Raw genomic sequence first — 22,226 nt, 5'->3', positions numbered from 1 at the left:
TTAAGCATATCTATTTTCAGTATCTATATAAAAATAAGCTGGTATTACAATTTGTATTTTATTTATTATTTTATTGTATAATACGAATTTCTATAATATAAGTAGGTCGACCAAAAATATTTAGTTGACTACACGTATTAAAAGTACAATGAGTGCCAACAAAAGTTGAACGGGAAGTCGATCCGAAGTCGTTAAACGCCGAAGACTGGCTTGGCTCTTGCCAGCTTACTGTATTTAAATTTTAAAATATGTATTATAATAGTGTTTAAGGCATTTGTCTTTTCTTGTTTATGTTTGTGTGTGTGTTTGCGTTTTTATGTTTTTATATTCATACTATACTCGTTTATGTATATGTAGTATAATGTGTGTGTGAAAACACTGAAAACACGATATTTGGATTTTATACTAACTTTGTGTTCGAGTATAAATTACGTCTGAATCAGCGTATCTACGACAAAGTAGTAGGTACATATTATACAAGTAAAAGTATCGTTTTCTACCGAATGAACTAGCCGGAAAAGTGTTACGACATCTCATCTATTTGTGTTTATTTTTTATCTGTCGATAGCACTATTCTTATTTGTCACTATTTTTACAATATATTTTCGTGATTGCAATAATTACTTTTGTCAAATTTTCTTTATTTGTCTGAGCTATAAATTGTAAATATTCAGTTATTTATTTTTTCCTTTTTTTTGAACCGAGATAAGTTAATTTGTTCTATTTAAATTGAAACTTTTGAAAGTAACACTCAAGTTTTAACGCGATTTTATCTGTTTTATATTTACTAAACCTAACGAGTTAAACAAATGTGTTAACTTGCCAAACTTTGCATACATGTAACATGCATTCCCTATTTACTTATATTATGTAAACCGTGTGTGCGCGCTGGACTATAGAGTACCTACCATGATACGGGACAAAGAGAATATTCTACATTGTGCTACATTGAATGGTAACAATACGAAATTCGGTGTAATACAATAGGTACTATAGTATTATGTTACTCATTCCAGTTTATATTCGTGAATCGCGGCGGCATTGTGGGTGAACATCGATATTATACGTCGTCCATCACTCTATCACATGTATACAGGGAGATTGTTTTAACGCATATACCTACGAGGCAATATCTAAGAAAATACAAGGCATTTTTAATTTCTTTTTTAAAACTATTTTATTTCCATAGACATTATTATATTGCCTAGACGGCTGCAGGCTTACTGTGAAATAAAAAAAAAAAATCACCGTGAGTAATTCTATTCTAAGTAGAACGGAGCATTATATACGACGTATATATAATAGTTATTGATTAATAACCATCAGATTTACAATGATGACATTAACTGTTACACGCGAAAATGTATTAATACATTTTTTTTTTTTGTTTCTCACAGCATCTGTTCGTACGTCTTATATTTAGACATTCACACATTGAAATTGCATACGTCGCATATTAATAAAAAAAATAATAATAATATGTTTTATAGACTCTAGTCCGATGCAATAGTCGCGCAGATAAACAATAATGTAATTTACCGCGTTATCATGCGTTTTATGTACGTATATGTATATATATATATATATAATCAGAATCACTGCGCACCACATATATAAATATAATATAATGTCGTCTTACCGCGCATCATATTAATATTTATCGCGAGGAGAACTGAAAATTATAATATTATTGGAAACAGCGTCGCCGCACCGTCCTTGCTGGTATACATTTAGTGTCCGATAGCGATTTTCGTCGGACGTCCGTCCGAAACAATACAGTATCGAATAACCGGCAATCGTCGACCGTTTCGAGAAAAAAAGTGTAATATTCTTAAAACGTTACGAAATGAAGACTACTGCGACGTTGTTGGTTTTGACCAGCGTTTTCGTCGAATACTCGTTTTCGGCCTGTAAGTATTTTACGATATATTTCTACTCAATACCTGCAGTGTACCTACATTGGTACCTATACATTTACGTGTCATCACGTTCACGTTGAAATTATTTAAAACGGAATTGCGTTTCCAATATTAATTTTTGCGATGTCTATTGTCCATAATATCGTTATTATATTGGCGCTCATACATTATACATTTATACAATACAATTGAAGGTATCTACGTAGTACAATGTACCTACGTATCCATTCGCTAGCCGAAGCCGAAGGATACACTAGTATTTCAAATACATTTTTAATAATAAAATACTTTTTTACTAAACCATTAAGTTTTAATTTCACAATCGCGTAAGCACAAAAATGGCCTAATAATTTTGTGCAACTATATCGTATACATCGAATCGAGTAGTTTTTGATTAATAAAATAGGAATTTAAAATTTAGATGGGCCATAATATTGGACTTGAAACTTCCCCTTTCCAAGCTCAAAGCTATAAAATCTTAATAAGTCTCCTCAAACAATATTTCTACAAAAGATCTATACGCCATAAGAACTTACTTAATTTTTGCTGACTTTCTTATACATATAGAAATTACTAAGCAAGCCATCCCTGAAAATGTCGGGTATTTGTGCCACAAATGGCGTGTATATATAAACGTATACGTTTTTTATAGGCTATAGGTACGCCTTTCCACCATTATCCATTTCAATGCTCTCGTTTGAACGTTAAAAGTTTATAATAATAAATACGAACTATTTGTTCAATATTTATATACACAGCCAATTCAGAACGGCATAATTTTTCTCCAGAAAAAAAATATTGTTTTTCTCCGCATTCAAAACAACCGCTAAAATAATAATAAAAATATATATCTAATCAATTTGTTGTTTTGTAATAATAGTTTACTTATTTAGCAGTGTTATACAAACACTTAAAAGTTCAAAGGTCAAACCATAATAGCAAATACGTTTTATCAAAAACATAAAAATTTACTTTACCGGTAGGGTAATGAGTGTGTTCAGCTGGTTAAAAATATAGATCACTCCGTGTACGCTTTTACTTTTATTACAATTTAATATTTTAATAGCATTTGACTTTGTGCACCCCGCACCTGTTCATCACGGCGAATGCGTAATAATAATGATAATGTGTTCCACTATACAGGGGACTTGGAAAGCACGCTAAATCATTGTTGTAACACGGGAAAAACGTGGAGCGTGGAAAAAAAATCTTGCAATATCACTTTGTCGTTTCCTTTGTTCAACATCGACGTCGAACACAATACGATGTGCCTGACCACGGTCGGGGCGTGTTGTTTGCAATCGTTGAGGTATGTAATATATTATTATTGTAGTAAAAACCTCTTCTTTTGAATTATTTTATTACTATACAATAACGGATAGGTGATATACAATAGGTATATATTTCCATTATTATTCTCGCGGATTTCGTCGCGAGAATGTGTTGTTTGGAAAACAGTCGCCCTATTTTGAGTAAAACTCTACGATTTCTCGATAATACAATATTTTAACGAACACACATAATAAAAGCGTGTAATAAAACCGTTCAACTACAGATTGTAGTAGTACTCATACAATACTCGTATTTCAAAAATGTAACTCTATTCTCTATATTTAGTTAGTTATTAAATTTTGCCAATATATTGATGAGTCTATAATATGTTGTTATAATAATTATATGGGGAATAGAGATTAATTTTCATGTTTTTCAAAAATCGTTAAAAATACAAAGTTAAGTGATTTTGAAATGTGTTTTAGAAGTTTCCCAACGAGATAAGGTGAAATAATTTAATAATATCATTTGCTGTAGCAAAATAATATAAACAAGAATATGCCTGCATAAAAACAGCCATTGTAACAGTGATAGTTTTGCTTCCACGCATATCATCTTAAATACGTCCCTAATTTCATTTTTATGCATTCGCTCAAATTCTACATGTATGAGTGAAGTGAATATATTGATTTTATAATGATGTGTGCTTTAGTTATAAACACTACATAATATTAGGCATGGTTTTTTTATAAGCATTCAAATCTCAAATTTTGTAGGTCATTTATAAATGAAAAATAATAATTTTAGTTATTTAGTTGTAATTCGTAAATATTATTCGTGGGTAACTTTTACGTAAATTATTATATTTTATAAACATTTATATGTAAAATATATAAATTAATATAAGTATATATTATATTTATAAATATATAAATATAAAAGTGTGCATACAATTACATTTTTAAAACGTAAAATTAATGGTCCGGTCTACTGTATTATTCATACCAAGATAAATTAATTTAGTAACAATATCATTAAATATATTTCGTAATATATCTACGTCGACAGTGACAGACTGTTTTCGCTCAGAATCATATTTTTCGTCTACAATGAATCATCATTAAATTTAAATTTAACACATACATAACAGTAACTTACTCAATGAAAAGGTACACTCAACATCTACTGTTTAAAATGAATTTATTGGTTATAATAAAAATTATAAAATACTTATAAGAATTCATGAATAATGTTTTTGAATTATTAAAAAATAAAAAACATCGTTATTCTTTGTTTAATGTACATATCTTATTATTAGATCCCAATTTAAACTTCAAATGTGAATAAAAAAAAAATTGTACTTATATATTTTTTTATTTATTTTTTATTTTTGGTATTAATATAAATATCTTTGTTTAGTAGTACTGAGGAATTTTGTACTATATTTTCATGTTTAGCTATATACAATTTTAAATGAAAATATTTTATAAATTTTCAATTACGAAATAAGTTGTAAATGTTTGAGATTTTGATGAATTATATCAATATTTTAACTTCCAATGCTCATAAATAATTGTGGATATATATATTATGTAATATTTGTAAATAACCATTAGAAATACTTTGTATTACATTTTCAAGCTCTTATTTAGCTGAGTAAAACATTTTTATTGGCAATATTTGAAAAAAAATAAATCAACAATTTCTCATTTCTATAAATTGTTTTAAAAGAGTCAAAATATTTTTACAATTATATCATAAATATTTGGCAAAAATTTAAAGTATCTAAGATTATTTGTTTTTAAGTAACTACAAAAAAAAAAATAAATAAAAAAAATAATAATAATAAATCGGTTATAATTATTATCAAATACTAGTTTTGTTTAAAAATTGGCATTTTTTAATAATGTTTTTTTATTTATCTGATTATCTTGAAAACAACTAGATTTTTAAAATCTTTTGAGCCCTGTAATTCCAAATAAATCTAATTTTTTTTTTATCAGAAATCACCCTCAAAATTGAAAATCGAAGTACTTTTTTTCCTTAAATGGAATATAGCAATGACAAAAAACATACATCATTGTAAAATCAATAAATTCACTGATTCTCTCAGAATCTAATAATTTTATTAATTTGAAACTATTTATATTATTTTATACTACACTATACTGCAACGTACCTATATTTTCCGAGGTTTTTCATTATAACTGTGATATAAAAGTGTAATTAAACCGCGTTATTCAAGTTAAATAACTAAATATACTTGATAAATAAATGTCAATGATTACCCATCGAAATAATATATTTTTATAAGAGGATGTCAGCGCACTGTTTGTTTTCTCTCTCTAACCCACGCGCAACATGGACAAAACGCATTTACGCAGTCTGAGTAGAACTCGCTCAATGTTGATTCTAGAGTAAATATACTTATTATAAAATTAAAATATGATAATATTTCGGTTAGGTTTGAAATTTTCGCTAATTCTAAACGATTATGATGAACGTTTGGGACATTGGGAATAAATGGAAAAAACTAAAAGTCTTGCCCTCCAAAATAATATTATCATATTTTAATTTTATAATAGGTATATTTACTTTAAAACCAAAATTGAGCGAGTTCTACTCAGACTGCGTAAATGCGTTTTGTCTATGTTGTATGTGGGCTGGAGAGAGAAAACAAACAGTGCGCTGATATCGTCTTAAGATGGTTACTCGCTTATTTAATTATCAGTATACTTAGTTTAAGTGTCTACATTTTTTACACCAGTTGTAGAAAACTGGATAATACAATGAGTGTATACCTAAATAATAAATAATAGATAATGTCACTTTTAAAAGCCAATTTAAGCCAACCTCGTTTGTAAAATAATTATGCAAATTAACACTGTACATCGTTTTTAAAAAAAATATATAAAATATTTATTACATTGTTGTGGATTATTGTCTTATTGCTTCGTTGTTATTACGTGTGTTCATATATTTTGGGTCAGTAAAACCCAAGTTAAATCTTGATTAAATATCCCCTAGTCCGTTTTAGAAGGTATTATATTAAATGTGTAAAATATAATTTATATAGTAAATGTTAATTTACGCAAAATGCCCGAATATAATATATGAATAGATGTTATTATCAGTGGCTTAACATACACGATGACGTCCATGAAGTTAACGGTACGATGGGCAAAAAGGCCTTAAGGCTTAAGGCTCAATAAGGGTATAAAAGAAAGGTCTCATCACATTAAAAATATAATTATTAAAATTTTAATAATACTATTGAACAATAATCACTATTTGATTTATTATTATGTTTATTATTTTTTGCTGTAACTAAAATAATCCGAATTTATAAATTAATTGAATATATTGAAATCAACGAGTGTGAGTGGATTAGCTGCATAGTATTATACTTTAAATTGAGCATGAGACATCTCAGAAAGTGAATTTTGATCAATCGATTTATGCATTTTTAAAAACATAAGCTAGAAAGAAGCAATTTTAAAAATATTTTACAATATAACTTAAGTCATGAAAGTGTATAATATAATGTAAGACACTTATAAACTATAATTAATATTCAATGTACTTTGATTTTTCGATTTTTTTTTAATTTATGATTTTTGTGACATTGCCAAAAAATAATATTATAATATAATATCAATTTATAAAAATTCATAAATATTAGAACCTATTGGTTTTGTTTTGATACAGGTATTTTAAATTCTAATTACGCTACTGATTATTATAAAGTTTCAAAAAATATATGCCTCGGTAACATTCCTTGTTACCGAAAAAAACCACAATAATTATTATGTTATGATTGCCAATATCCGATATACTTGATAACTGCAGATATTAGCCGTGCTGCTTGACATTCGTCAATTTTATCAGTGAAAGTAATATGCCAGTGCATTATTGCAGTTATATCAATCACTATCACATGCAGAGTAGGGTAGGTCACTACTTTTTAAATTATATTATTAGTAAAATATTATTTCTGTAGGTAATCATTAAAAAATAATTTCGAATAACAATGAGGATTAAGTAATAAATTATTATATTAATATTTATAGACACTCTTATAGTTATAAACGCCATTCATTCCATACAAAAAAAATGACACCATCAAATATATATCAATACAAGGTCACGATTGAAGCTCCGTTGCCACTACTGTAATGCTTATTACCAATTAATTTTAAAATTCAAACTAAGACACTAAGTTTCTTATTAGGATAATCATATCAAAATATGTACAACTATCAACTAATATAAAAATATTTGTGTTCATTAAAATGGTATAATATGGTTTCATTTAAATGTGTTGTTCAGCATTTGTAGTTATTATTTCCCAGTTATTCTATAAATTTAAATCATTTGATCCGCTATAATATGTAACACGTATATAATATTATCACATATTTTTATAAATTTTCCTTTGTCAAAACAAATTTCAAACTCTTTGTGCATTAAAAATCGAATGACAATTAATATTCGGTTTTAAAAGGATCAAATGACGTATTCTGTACACGCAAACAAAACAAAATATTACCTACGTTATGTACTTTATAGTAAAGTCGATAACGATCGTTAAACTGTCGTGTTGTCGTTATGATTTCGCTGGCGCAATCAGTAGAGCCATCTCGCTGTTGACGGCGTAAACTGTTGAATGTTGATAGAGTGACTGAAATGTAATATAAAATAATTATATACAATAATATAATCGTTGAAAAAACGATATTAATAAAACTATAAACGGGTCTTTCGTTCGCTATTTTTTACACATCTACAGCGTAGTATTTAGAATTTTTAAAAACCACATTGCTTTAAGTTTCTTCCGTAATTTTCTATACACAACATAAAAAATTGCTTTTTGAAACTATTGTTCAGGTACTGCTATGTACTACTTATAAAGTGTTTTTTTGAATAAACCAATAATTTTTCAATCTACACACTATTATTTAATCATCTAAAATATTTATTATCAACGTTTGAAGTGTAATGTTTACCTAACCGGTCTTGATACACATTCATTAATTTTTCCATCAAACCAATGTGTTATCGACCATACGAACATTTAATCGATAGTAAAGTTTAAAGTAAAAAAGACGATAGCCTTTCAATTTAAAACACAAAAATAATCTACATACGCCCTACGATTCGCGTGTCTTTTAAATGTGTCGAAGCTCTAAGTTCACCTAATCTTTATTAATGAATATAAATACACCACTAATTAGTATCTTTTTTTGTTTAACACTGACTAATAAAAAATAAGTATCACATTGAAATTTCAAAAACAGTAACGAAAAATAGAAATAATAACGTGCTTTAGCTGCTGGTTAAAGCTATTTTTTGCGGACAGTTGAAATGTATCATTACCCGTAGTAATAATAATAGTTTTATTATTTCAGGCGCAGTAGACGCCTGAAATCAGAGTAAACAATGGACATTAATATATAATGTGTCAAACATTCTAAACTCTGAAGTCGCGTGGTGTCAAACACAATAATACATTTAATAAAAACTAAATTCATTGTTATTTTAAAATTAGAGATTTATTGTTATAAATTATAGAGAAATACGATGCAACGAGGGAAAACAAGTCGGGCTAGAAAATGGAATTTGTAGCGAAAAATCACAAACGGGAAAAAATCAAGTTGATTTTATGGTACGTATACACCTTTTATATTATTTATAAATATTAGTATTATTAATAAAGGTACTTATTAATTACTATTACTACTACTTTTCACTACTCAGTGTATTGATATGACGTTATAAAGTTATAACGAAGTTGTTCTCTTTGTATGGATCTGTGCGACTAACAAGCGTAGGACGCGTGTTTTAAAGCAATTTATAATAAGTTTCATATCACATTCACATACATTATATTATACTTAGTTTACTAAGGGTAAGCGTTAAATATATTAGCACAACAAAGACGAAGCCACTAATCACAGCAACCCAGCTTTTCATATAAATTTATGACTGTTATGAAAAATATATAATAATGTATAGTATATTTTAACAAATAAATTACCTACATCGATATAGGTATTTATACTATACCATAGTTTTTAGATGTTATTATATATTATTATTATACAGCCATAATGTGTTATAAAATATAAATTCTAATGTTTGCTGCTCATTATCTAAAACTTTACGCGAACGTTGTTTTATTAACGTTGTATTCAATGATTTTACGCTTTACAATTTAATCAACAGGACAACAGACTTTGTATAATAAAACATACATGGGTTTGAGTATTAGTAAAATTATAGGTATTAAAAGTAGAGAAGCCGCCCACTGACGACACTTCTGTCAGTATTTAAATATTTAATAAATAATTTTGTTGAAAAATCTTGAAATAAAACTATCAAGTATTAACAGCCATTTTGCGTCTTGCGTTACGAAAATAATACATATTTCATTTAAAAATTATATACATTTTTTAGTACTCGTTAAAATAAGATTATTCGATTCAATTAATATAGTTAAATCAAACTGATTAAAGATAACATAAGTAGTATATGATGTGTTCTATATGAAAATCAATACTATTGAAACAATTTTGAGAAGTCTGTTTAGTAGAAACAGATTAATAAATATTTTTCATTAATTAAATTATTAATTATTATTTTAGGAAAAAAATTTAGAATTAAATTAAATATTAATTTATTAAACGATAATATACTGTATAATACGTATATTCATCGTTTTATTACATTTTTTTTATTTTCTTGATTTTTAATCAAGTAAACATGTTAATTGAAATAAAAAAAGTCTGAATTTTTAAAACTTCAAGAATTAGTGTTATATAGGAAAATGATAAAAATGTAACTCAGTTGTAATGAGTAGGTGGATAATTATTTTAAGTATACCTAATTTTCAAACATTTTTTTTTTTATATATTTATTAAAAAAACTTCTACTTTTCAATAACTGATTTTCAAAAACACCCCCAAAACTTTTTTCTGCGTACGTCACAGGTCGGCGTGAACAGTCTAAAATTTATATTATTTAAATTTTCTCCAAAATTATTATTGCTAAAAAGTTGGATGAAAGCTTATTAAAAAGGGATTATCAAGTAGATCCAAAATGTGAGATTGAAAATTTGAAAAAAAAATTATTTAATTTTTCACGGTTAAAAAAATAGTTTTTTTTTCTAGATTTTCATTTAGCGTTACCGAAACTGGAGAACGGATTTTATTATTTAGGGTTTTGTTAGATTCACATTGGCTAGAAGAAGTGCAGTGAAGATTTTCAGAACTATACGTATCTTCAATCGTTAACTCACTACAAATCTATAAAGCTGAAAAATATAAAAAAAAACTCCTAATAAACTGTGTTTTAATTTTTTTTGAAGCTCTGTAATGAATTAACTACAAAATATGAAGTTCTGAAAATCTTCACTGCACTTCTCCTAGCCAATGTGAATCTTAAAAGATCCCTAACAACAAAATCCGTTCTCCGGTTTCGGAGATCTATCTCACTAAATGAAAATGAAAATAAAATACATTATACATATACATATTGCATACAATTAATACATTACTAAAAATTGAAAATCAAGAAAGTTTGCATGCCAATCTCTGACTTGGCAAGCGTTTTTACTATGTATAATCACTATAACCACAGTGTTTTACTATGATTGAGCTAATCTGCTGATGTGTAGTGTTATTTACTTAATATACAAATAATATATGTTTGTAGTACGACTTTTGTACATTATTAAGTAATAAATATACAGAATAATGCATTATCGTACCACTACTATGTGTTGCATCTTACATTTAAAATATTATATTGATGTCTTAATTTTAATTACGTCATACTATGTTTGTGATTTGTAATTGCTTACTATGAATAGATATGCTGCGAAATATGCAAACTCGGTGTTGTTGTCGGTTCAACAAAAACGACATGTCAATCAACTATGCCATTGCTTCACAATCATCAATGGGGTGAAGTTTATCAGTCGTGCTGTAGTGTAGCTTCCTCAAAAGTAAAATCGATTTCGACCGAAACTAAAAAAAACTATATGACAGCTGCTGGTCAGTTAAATTTTTGTATTTTTCGTTTAACTTGTATTATTTTAAATTAAAATAATGACTAATTTCTGGATAAATTAACGATAATTTAATCAATGTTTGCAGATCGAATTATCTATTAAAAATTTCTCGTTTCAAACTTAGAAACTAAATGCTATTTTGAAGTCAACATTTTTCAACTTCAAAATATATTTTGTAATTTTTCATTAGATAATGACTTATAATATATTAATATAATATGCTTTTTAGTGATACCTAGTAATTATCAAATGTACCTAATGTGTAACTAGTACATACGTATACAAATTTAACTGTAGCATTTATCAATATTGCACGTTTGTTCATCTAATATTTTAACACGCATTTAAATGATAATTTCTCGAAGAAAGTCTATTGGTATTATGCTATAGGACTTAGGTAATCACATTAAGCTAGTATTATAGTTGGCTTTAATTTCCAACTTTTTTCTAAATTAAAATCAACAAACTAAGAATTTCATGTACTTATTTAATTAAAAATATTGAAAGGAGGTCTTATAAATATATATGTTATACTATTCACTTGGTAAATTTAAAATTAAAAATCTTTCCTCTTATTATGTTTTTTTCATATCAGATTATTCATATACAACTGGCAGAAACTTTCGATATCAATGATCTGAAACACTTGTTGAATTAATTTCCAATATACTTATATGTCCTACTTGAAAACTTAGATTATTAAATCATTATATTTTTTTCTTTGTTGGATATTTATTCAATTTATGTATACGCAGACAAAAATCCTTGTACTGATGGAACACACAGTTGCACGTCTAGTGAAATATGTATAAATACACCAAATGGATATGAATGTCAATCATACTTACAACCATCAATGCTGTCGATGGTTCCAGAAAAGTTAACTATGTATAATAAAAAACCGATTTGTGACCCTGGATACGTTTATAATGTGTACGAACAAAAATGCAAAGGTAATTTTGAAAATTCATTGTGTATAATTAAGATAAATTCTATGGGAAATCTAAAGTAGGCAGTTGCAATGGTCTAGTTGCAAAATAAATTAATGGACTTAATGGTCCACTATTTATCTCATATTAATTTTAAGGACAATAATTTATATAACTATTTATTTGATGATTAAAACTACGAACACGTAATATTTTATAAAATATAATAAAAAGGTTATCATTTTAAAATCTAAAATTGATATTGAGACCACTAACAAGTATACGCCTGACAATTTACTAGTATAATGACTAATGAGTGTTCAGTGTGATAAATTATAATAAATAAATTATATAAATTAATATACAAATTATAATGCACCTATACTTAAAAAAAAATATAAATACTTATAAATGTGGTTGTAGGTGTATAATTCGTGGACGTGTCAGTTTGATTAGTTATTAAGTTTTATAATATTTGGTAAAAGTTAATAATAATTTTGTTAAATTAGATTGGGTTAATAAAATAATAATAAAATAATAATATTAATTCGTTATTAATTGTTCAATATTATTTAATGGCGAACAATTGGAACAATAAAAATACACATTTGTTTTTACAAAACGTGTACCTATAATTAATATAAAAATTAATATGTCTAATATACAGCGATGTTATACAAAGTAATATTATATCGTATAATATAGATACTTTTTTTTCGACAATAGTATAGAATATGTTTAAAACAAATTTTGACATATAATAATTGATAGACTCTTCATTGGAGTTTAACCAAAACATTGTAAGATTAAGAATATGGTCCCAAACATATTAATCATTCTAGATCTAACATGTAATTTAAATCATGTAAGGTAATTCAGTATTGCTATCTTTTCGGAATAAATGAATTAATTATATTTATTTAAATTATACCTATGCGATTAATGCAATTTATTTTATAGATATAGACGAATGTTCTCAACGACCCTGCGATATAAATGAAGTGTGCATCAATTCACCAGGAAGCTATAAATGTCATTGTAAAAGTGGCTATCAATTGGACAAAGTAACTAATGCGTGCACAGGTAATATATTTTTTACTTTGGTTATCAATTTTATATTAATCTATATCTCTTTTAATAATATACTTTTAAATCTAATCAGAGAAAAATGTTTTCAGATTATTTAATTAGTTATTATTTATTTAGGATTTCTAAATAGGAATTAATTTTAGAAACTCGTTACTAAAGTAATATAGACCTCGATCTAATTTTATTTTTACAGATTATCTAATAGGAATATATTTACACATGTTAGATTACTTCATTTACCTACACTTAATATTATAAGTTGTAAATAAAAATTGTACTTGAATAGTAAATATATATTATATTTTCCCTATAAATAATAGGCAATCTTGAAGTTTAATAAAATATATAAAAATATAATAAAATAGGTAGGTATACTTGTAAAGCAGCGGGCTTGAAACTCTTTGCATGGCTTGCACCAACCCTTATAATTTGCCACTGACCACTGTTATAGTATATGTATACACTATATATACTATATAATATACGTATATGTATAATATACTGTACGTGTTACAAACAATTAAAGTAGGTAAAGTTAGAGTTCAGGCTTTAACTACATTTTTTTTTTCAACTTATATAAAAATAAAGATACAGTAAAAGCTGGTTAGTCCACAACAGATAACTATAATATGATATTTAAATATTGTACAGTAAAAATTTAAAATAAAAAACTAAGTTATATACATATTATATGCAATTATACATTTGTTTAGTTTATACGATTGTGTTTACAACCATTATTTATAGAAATCAATTATTATTTACATATTTGATATTGAAAAACCAATTTATTTTTGTGATAAAAAATGTATTTCTTTATTATGTGTTTTGTATTGCTTTGATTGTCGGGTGGGTAAAGATTTTTTTATTTGCAATTGACAGAAACAATACAATAATGTAGACAATAATTTTATTTGATATGTAACTTGGTTTTTAATTTTTTATTATTGGTAAATAATAATTATATCGATATTATTATTTTTTTTGTTACCGATCCATTAACTTTTACTGTCACGATTTGTACCTAAAAATATCCCAAATTAAACATTTTTAGTGTAAAAGCCAGAGTAAAATTATTATATTTTTCAGCTTTTACCAAGTACGATTAAGACACGATGTATATTGTACCTATATGAATGTATAATACTATAAAATATAATAATTATTTATATATATTTATATAATATACCTATAATATAAATATTAAATAATTGGCGTATTAAGGTAACATATCGTAATTATTTGATTTTCGTTATTTTAGATATAAACGAATGCCAATTAAATTTACACACGTGTCAAGAATCTCAGCGATGTGACAACACGGCCGGTTCGTTTCAATGTATCCGTTTCACTGGATGCGGAACAGGGTACACGCTAGACGTGGAATCCGCTACATGCATAGGTCAGATTGTGGTTAATTACGTTACGATAATAGTTGAGTAAGGTCAATAAAATAGTTTTTCCACGGAATATTGTCTAGTCGGATCAATTAAAGTCATACAAAACATTTGGATTAGTAAAACGTATTTCCATTGTTATAATATTATAATATACATAATCAATGGTATTACGTATAATATACTATGTCGTAACATTATTTAATTATTTCTCGTTTTGTCGGCCGTAGTCGCTTATCAGTTCTGTGACAAACTTAAAAATAATTTATGACCTCCGCATTGAACATATTTTTTAACTAGAGTGAGTGTTTTTCCTTGGGTGGGGGGAAAGATCTACATTTTTTTAGCAGACAATTGTAAATTTGATCACTTGTAAAACTTTAACTCTATTATAAGAACACAATTATTCATAATATTATAGTTGCATTACTATTAAATTATAAATATTGAAAAAAGTTAGTAAAATAAATTTCTGGAGATCTATCCCCTCACAACCTCCTCAATTACGCCCCTGTTCCATACTATTATAGTATTATTGAATTAGGTAGGTAAGAGAGACAACCAGACAATACAATTTTAAAAATATCTCCACTCTGAAATTGCTATGGAAATTATATTCTTATTTCCAAGTCCCAAGAAGAAGGATTAATGATTTATTCATTGATAAGTGTTCACTGATATTTTTGATTCATTTTGATGCGTTAAATTTATCGGTTAGACTCGTGTGTTTGCATTATTATTTTGTGCATGCTATTACCTTTTAAAGCAGTAATACTATTTCAATTTTCCACTTTGAGGGTTATTACTCGTAGCAAATTAGATCTTTTCGGTACTTTAATAGGTGCCAAAGGTAAGCTAAATATATAAACATAGAAATATATAATACTATATACGATGTTTTTTGGAAAAATTAATTTAACACATATCAGTACCGCACTACTAATACAAATATAAATTACTAATAGTACTCAATTTAGCTGATAATAGACAACCAGATTTTTGTGATTATTTTATGATTTTTTCACACAATATATTTAATATCTCCTGAAAGAATGGGTACCTACACAATGCATTAAAAGACGTTCACGTGTCATGGTTCAATAATAGAATTAGGAAATATAAAATATGAAAGAAGAATATTATCAATGCATTATACAGAATGTAGCAAAAGAAAACTGATAAAGAAATTAATAAAGAATGTGCTAGATTATATTCTATACATTGTTAAAACTTATTTTTTAAATTTAAAATAAATATTACTAAGCTCAATAGAGTAAAAATAAAATAGATACTCTGATTATATAAATTTTGCATTATAATAATTCTAAAAAAACAGAGAATATAGGTAATCACTTTATATTATTGGTACGCATGTACAATAGGAGTCGAGTATATGTCTTGTTATGATTCTGTAGTAATGTAGGTATGTGTTATTGTATTAAATTTGAATGTAATAAGATATCATTATAACGTTTATAAAAAATAAATGATTTTCCAAAAATTATTTTTTTTTGTAGGTACAAAAATCTTTAGGAAATATTGTATTTTGATAACAAATCTTAGATATAAAAAAGACATTTTTATATATTTCTAACCTCAAAATTATTTAAAATTTTCAAGATTTTACGAAAAATTCTAATTTTAAACACCTAAAAAAAATGTGAATTATTATTATTATTATTATTAATTATTATTATTTTCGGTATTTTTTTAAAGATTTTTATTTGACAATAAACCAACATTTATAAAATATTTAAAAATTAAAATTAAAAACCATAAATATTTATTGTCTATAAATAGCTTAAAAAGAAGTAAAACATTATGAAATTTATATTATGTATATAATACACATCGAAAAAACAAATTTGATTTTTATCCAAAACTAGTTTTTCGTAAAAATTTTCATTTTTTCTTAACATCTTGTAAATTTTTCGCGGTGATCTTGAAAAATACTGGAAGTTTTTAATTTTAAAAGGCTCTCTAAATTACAAATTAAATCCAAATTTTTGTCATAAATCACCGTCAAAATAAAAAAATCAAAGCATTTTTGTAAAAAAAAAAAAACATCACCAATCAGTAGTCAACACATTCATCATTCCGCTCAGAATCTAGAAGCTATTGTTCAGTTAGTCAATATTACATTTAGTCGGTCATTTATGGTACACTCAGTACGCGGGAAAGGGTTTGTTCATGCCCGTGCGCTGAATCGGTGGTGCGGCAAAGCCTGAATTATATACTCGTAATATTAAGCCCGTCCGTAGGTATACGTAATCATCGCGATCGAGCGAATTACAATAGCCGAATAGTGAAGCGCATTGTTGTGCTTAATATGCTTAATTGGATTAACGAGTGGACACTGACGATAATAATACGATGCCGCGCGTGGGCGTGTGCGGTTAATCAACGGCTCCAACGCCGAGTCGGGTCGTATTCCGTATTAAATGGTACTTTATTCGTAGCCGCGTTTCATCGGTTCGTGGATTTAATCGTCAATGGCCTTTTACACGGGCTTGCGCAATAGTAGAGAGTATAATCAGTGCGGGTAGATATTATTGTTACGGCTTACAATAGTAAGCCGTCGTCGATATAAACAACGTTAGTACTAATTACTGTCTGCGGTGTTGTAAAAATTACTTAAAATTTAATGTTCAATTGTATTATTTATTAATATGACATTTTTTGATGTCTTTATATGTACATATTATATTATATTCAAAGATTTATAGAAGTAATCGAGATAAATTTTAATAATTTTTTTTTTTTCATTTTGTAAATCTTATTTACCCAGATACCTACGTGGCTTGCTTTGTTACACAGGGTTATGTTACTTAAATTTAAATTATTAACAAAATAGTAAGTATTTAAAAATTATTATTAATTAATTTTTGTAGCTCCTGTACTTACGAGAGAACTTGTTTGTTGTTAATTATTATATTTAATTATTCATTAACTGATAATAATATATAATATTTGTTAACACAATTTTTTTTATTATACCAATAATGTATTAAATTTCACATAACGTGTTATGTTTTTTAAATTTCTAAAATTAGTATCCATTATAATATGTAAAAAGATACGATTTTGGCGGTGATCGTTCATTTCGTAATAATTATAAATATTTCAAATTAATTCAGTAGACAACGATTTAAGAAGGGAATTATTTAATAAAGTAAAATAGTATTTAAAATATACTTAACATTTTTTGATATAATTACAGTATATTTTAAAATACGTATTAATACTTGAAAAGTATTTGAATAATACCAATACTCAAATATTTCATGATACTGGTTGTTAGTAGAACATGGTGAACCTTATATTCTATACATCAAACAGCAAACCTATATTTTTATTTACCACATATTTTCTGACAACATTATCATTGAACTTTTAAGTCCCAGAATAAAAAGGTTTTAGTTAAATTACGTCACAGGAAAATATAAATTGTATATATTTTAATATCTAATAATCTTTATTAGAAGTCCAATCAATAGACAATAATACTATACAAATATTTAAAAATATATATTATTATTTATATTTTATAATTATGGTGAAAGTTGTATAAATTATGAATCAATAAATAAATTTATATTATTATTGTCAGATCAAAATTAATTTCACATACTTTCTAGTTAATAATAATATGCTATAGTTATTAATTAGATGTACACGTAAATACAATAATAATGACAGTATACTAGTATAATATAATATAATTATAATAATGGAAGACAGGAACGAGACCTAACTTACCTACTACTCTTTTTTTGCAGGATGCAATTTATTACTTTAGAAATGTAGGTACACTAATTATCGCAGACCCCATTTATCTAGTCCCTTTAACACTATAACTAATAATTCGAGTAATAGTGAATTTTAATAAAAAAAAGACGACACTTTTTTTTATAAAAAATTATATTATTTAAAGCACTATTTTAAGAATCAGTGCATTGCGTTATAATGCGACTTATTATTTTTTCCGTCTATATTATTAAGAAACAATGTTTAATAATATATTATATTGTTTATATAAAAACGTTTGCTGAAAATACGTTTTGTATCTGCAGATGACGACGAATGTGCACTGAAGACGGACACCTGTGGCGTTTTAGGCCCTGATTGGATCTGCAGAAATACCCTAGGTTCGTTTCGATGCGATAAGAAACGTTGCGTTGGACCGAATTGCCGAGTACTTCAAGGAAGCTACAACAACACGAATCAGATCAACCGGAACAGCGCTAAATGTCTTCGTGGTTATGAAATGGACCAAAACAATAAGTGCACAGGTAATTATTTTGATTATTATTTATTTATTTTTTTTTTTTGATGGAGGGGGGCGCGCGATTTGAACAAATCTCATTAAAAACTATACACCATAATGCGTACAACCTCACTATAAGGTATACAACTATTTTTTTTTTACTATTTTCATTATCAGAAATTTAGTTATTTTAGAATTGGGTTGAAAAGTCCTGTAAAGACTTCGGTATTTATCAATTGATTCAAACCAGTGTCTAGAATTTTTTAGAAAAAAATATCTATAGATAAAAATATTATCATCTATTATCTCATATAGATAAAAATTTCTAAATTTCTATTTAAAAAAAAATCCTGGCTACGCCTCTGGGTGCGACGTACTCTTAATAGACGAGATAGTATCTGCGATATTGTTGCGTTATTTTCGAACGCTTAACTGAAGAGACGGTTATGCAGTATACGTACGTATAGGTCGAGATACGATCGTAAATTGTTGGTTAAACAATGTTTTGTGGTTCAATCAAAACTTTCGAGATCAGTTTTTATTTTTACATACCGTAATTAATATAGTGCAATAAATGTTTGTCAAATATAATATATATTTATGTGTGGCACATTACACATGCGAAATATTTGAACAGAAATCGATAAAAATACATAAACGATACTACTAAGAACAAAGATATAGAAGTAAAACATTTTGTAGAAATACGGAATAAACGAAATCCCTATCGTAGACACTATAGTAACCTTGTTTTCGCTCATACCTACTCTTCTGTTATTTTAACTGACTTAACGGTGGGCGTTCGGAACTTTCACCTTTTTCGTATTTCCACTCTCTGGACGTGAAGGTTATCCAATTTCCGGGAGTTTTTCGTTTCTCCTCTTTGTTAGGTTAGGTGTGACGCGTCCTAGACCCGGTGTTTGGTTACGTCTTGTCAACCGTATGGGCTGCACTGGATGCACGTGCCTTACTCGTGCACTTCTGCAATTCGTGCAGGTACCGTTGTGTCGTTGTTCGACTAATTTTGTGTGCCCATCGTTAATCGTGCCGCGAGTACTTTAGTCCGTCATCCGTCTTTCTTAGATTACATTATGTACGTATTATGCGTATAACCAACCACGTGTGTATTTAGTGCGCATCTCCGACTCCGGTAACCGTGTCGAACTGTAGTTGATGAGCACCATGTTTGTCGCCGATTGCGACCGGCTGTGTGTCTGCGCGTATCGCCGAGTGCGACTTTTTCATTGCCATAATAGCAACCAAGTTAAAATCGTAACTTTTACAAATGTGTGTTATACACTTCTACCATCACATTATGTTCAGCTGTTGACGCTGTACCGTCCCTGTTATAATACCACCGTATCTCTTGCCGTTGATATTGTACATTTGTCATCATACGTTTATGCGACAGTATTATAGTATACACTCCCTCATGGATTTTGTTCTTTACTTGGATTAAACGATTTATGACGGTGAACTACATAAATAAAAAATATATTATTTAATAGTGACGGTTATCCAAAAACCTAGGACTCGGTCATACATTTCAGCTCAAAAATCGTATAAAATGTATAACAGAAACGTTCAAAATTTTAAAAATATAATTTGCCAAAAACTTTGTCGTGTACCCTGATAAGATTGTCATTAGAATTACGTTCACTTATTTGGTCTCAAAATCTTTTCGCTTAAAACCAGGAGTCAGAAAATGTCCAACATATTATAAAAAAGACTTGCTTATTAGTTTTGTTACTAAAACACCCATGTCTAGTTAATCCATTAAGTGTATTGAGGAATTTATCGGTCTACTAACACTCGAGCTTAGAAGAAAAGTTATTGAAATTATTTTCATACATGTATTGTTGAATAATAAAAATATATTGTCCACAGATACTGGGCATAAAAGGTATCAGAGTTCCTACATTTTGTATTTGAGGAATAAAGATTAATTTTTTTTTTTAAATTTTTTTATCGATTTTAAGTCTACTGGTTTTAACTGTACAATAATGTGTTGATGAATTTCATTATTCCACAGACATAAACGAATGCAGATTAGCAAATCGGTGTATGGCAAACGAAGTGTGTATCAACACGAATGGAAGTTACTACTGTTTACCAAGGTCGAAAAATTCTCTATGAATGTAAAGTAAAAAAATGTATGTTATATAAGTATACCTACGAATGAATTGTTTGTATATTAAAAATGAACTGTTTTAAGTACTTATGTTTAGTTTTTTTTAAATTTTGTCTATGATTAACATTACCAATAACACTAATTGAAATTACTATATTTCAAACTATTTAATACAGCATACAGAAACTGCATAACTACTAAGACGAGAATTTATTTATAAACAAAAAATGTATTATTTAATTGAAGTCATTAATCGTAAAAATTTTCTTTTATTAATACCATATAAAGCATATAAATGTTTTTACATTGATATTGTATATTTTAAGTCAATTTTAGTATTGCGCGTTTCGAATTATAATCTAATAAATAATAATACATTCGATGGTAATTGAATAATTGAACCTGACAATAGACAATCTTGGTCAATAGCCAATAGCTACTAGTCCACAGTCGCAAATTATTTGTATAATAACATTCATTTTTTTATTTAATTTAGTTAGAGTAATTAAATTAAAATTTAAGTAATGTGATTTACATAATATATCATACAAGCAACTATAATATCTCTATAGTTATATTTTGATATAGAATAATACGTTTTATTAACTATTGTGGTACTATTATATTATTTTAAATAAAAAAAAAAAATACAATAAATTTTATAGTATAGATATTATCTATAGTAATTGTGATTTATAATTCTAGTATACAAATATTATTTTATATATACATTATAAAGATTACTTAAAATAATTCTCATGTATTTAGATTAGGTTAGGACATTCTTGAGATATTGTAAAACATTTTCAGTTTTTTGACCTGTGAAATTTAATTTATTGATATGTATAGAAAAAATTTCAAATGTCTATTAATATTACAAAAAGAGTCGAAATATTTTTTAGTAAAAAACTCAGATGATTCAAAAATATAGATTCAACATAATTTCCGGTAATTTGGCTTGCTATAATAATAAAGCATGGACGAAAAGAAGCATAATGGAATATTGGTTGCATACTTGCATGCATTCGACAATAAAATGTAAAAACAAATTCGAAAAAAATATTTTATTCTTTGATAATGCGATTAAAAGATTGAAAGAATTCTGGAAGAGTATGTAATTATGCATAGTAAAAAGTAGGTGAAATATAATA

General features: G+C 26.9%; 1 protein-coding gene across 1 annotated transcript; it reads left to right on the top strand.

Moving 5' to 3' along the window:
• The first annotated feature begins 1,643 nt into the window (after positions 1–1,643).
• LOC132927183 (fibulin-2-like) lies at positions 1,644–21,161 on the top strand. The gene is made up of 9 exons (XM_060991663.1): positions 1,644–1,910; positions 3,063–3,228; positions 8,763–8,856; positions 11,062–11,245; positions 12,018–12,215; positions 13,152–13,274; positions 14,542–14,682; positions 18,751–18,969; positions 20,977–21,161. Exons 1-9 carry the CDS (start codon positions 1,847–1,849, stop codon positions 21,078–21,080), a joined length of 1,293 nt encoding a protein of 430 aa, XP_060847646.1. The 5' UTR covers positions 1,644–1,846; the 3' UTR covers positions 21,081–21,161.
• The last annotated feature ends 1,065 nt before the right edge of the window (positions 21,162–22,226 follow it).

This window comes from Rhopalosiphum padi, chromosome 3, assembly GCF_020882245.1.
Source record: "Rhopalosiphum padi isolate XX-2018 chromosome 3, ASM2088224v1, whole genome shotgun sequence".
In the NCBI taxonomy this organism is placed as follows: Eukaryota; Metazoa; Arthropoda; class Insecta; order Hemiptera; family Aphididae; genus Rhopalosiphum; species Rhopalosiphum padi.
Note: the sequence above shows the minus strand (reverse complement) of the source record. Positions and strands in the feature narration are given on the sequence as shown.

What these genes read in the sequence shown, in the direction of transcription:
- LOC132927183 (XM_060991663.1), top strand. Translation starts at nt 1,847, where the DNA reads ATGAAGACTACTGCGACGTTGTTGGTTTTGACCAGCGTTTTCGTCGAA. An exon ending in TGTTGTTTGCAATCGTTGAG is followed by an intron (nt 3,229 to 8,762) that starts GTATGTAATATA and finishes TATAAATTATAG; the next exon opens with AGAAATACGATGCAACGAGG. An exon ending in GTACGAACAAAAATGCAAAG is followed by an intron (nt 12,216 to 13,151) that starts GTAATTTTGAAA and finishes TTTATTTTATAG; the next exon opens with ATATAGACGAATGTTCTCAA.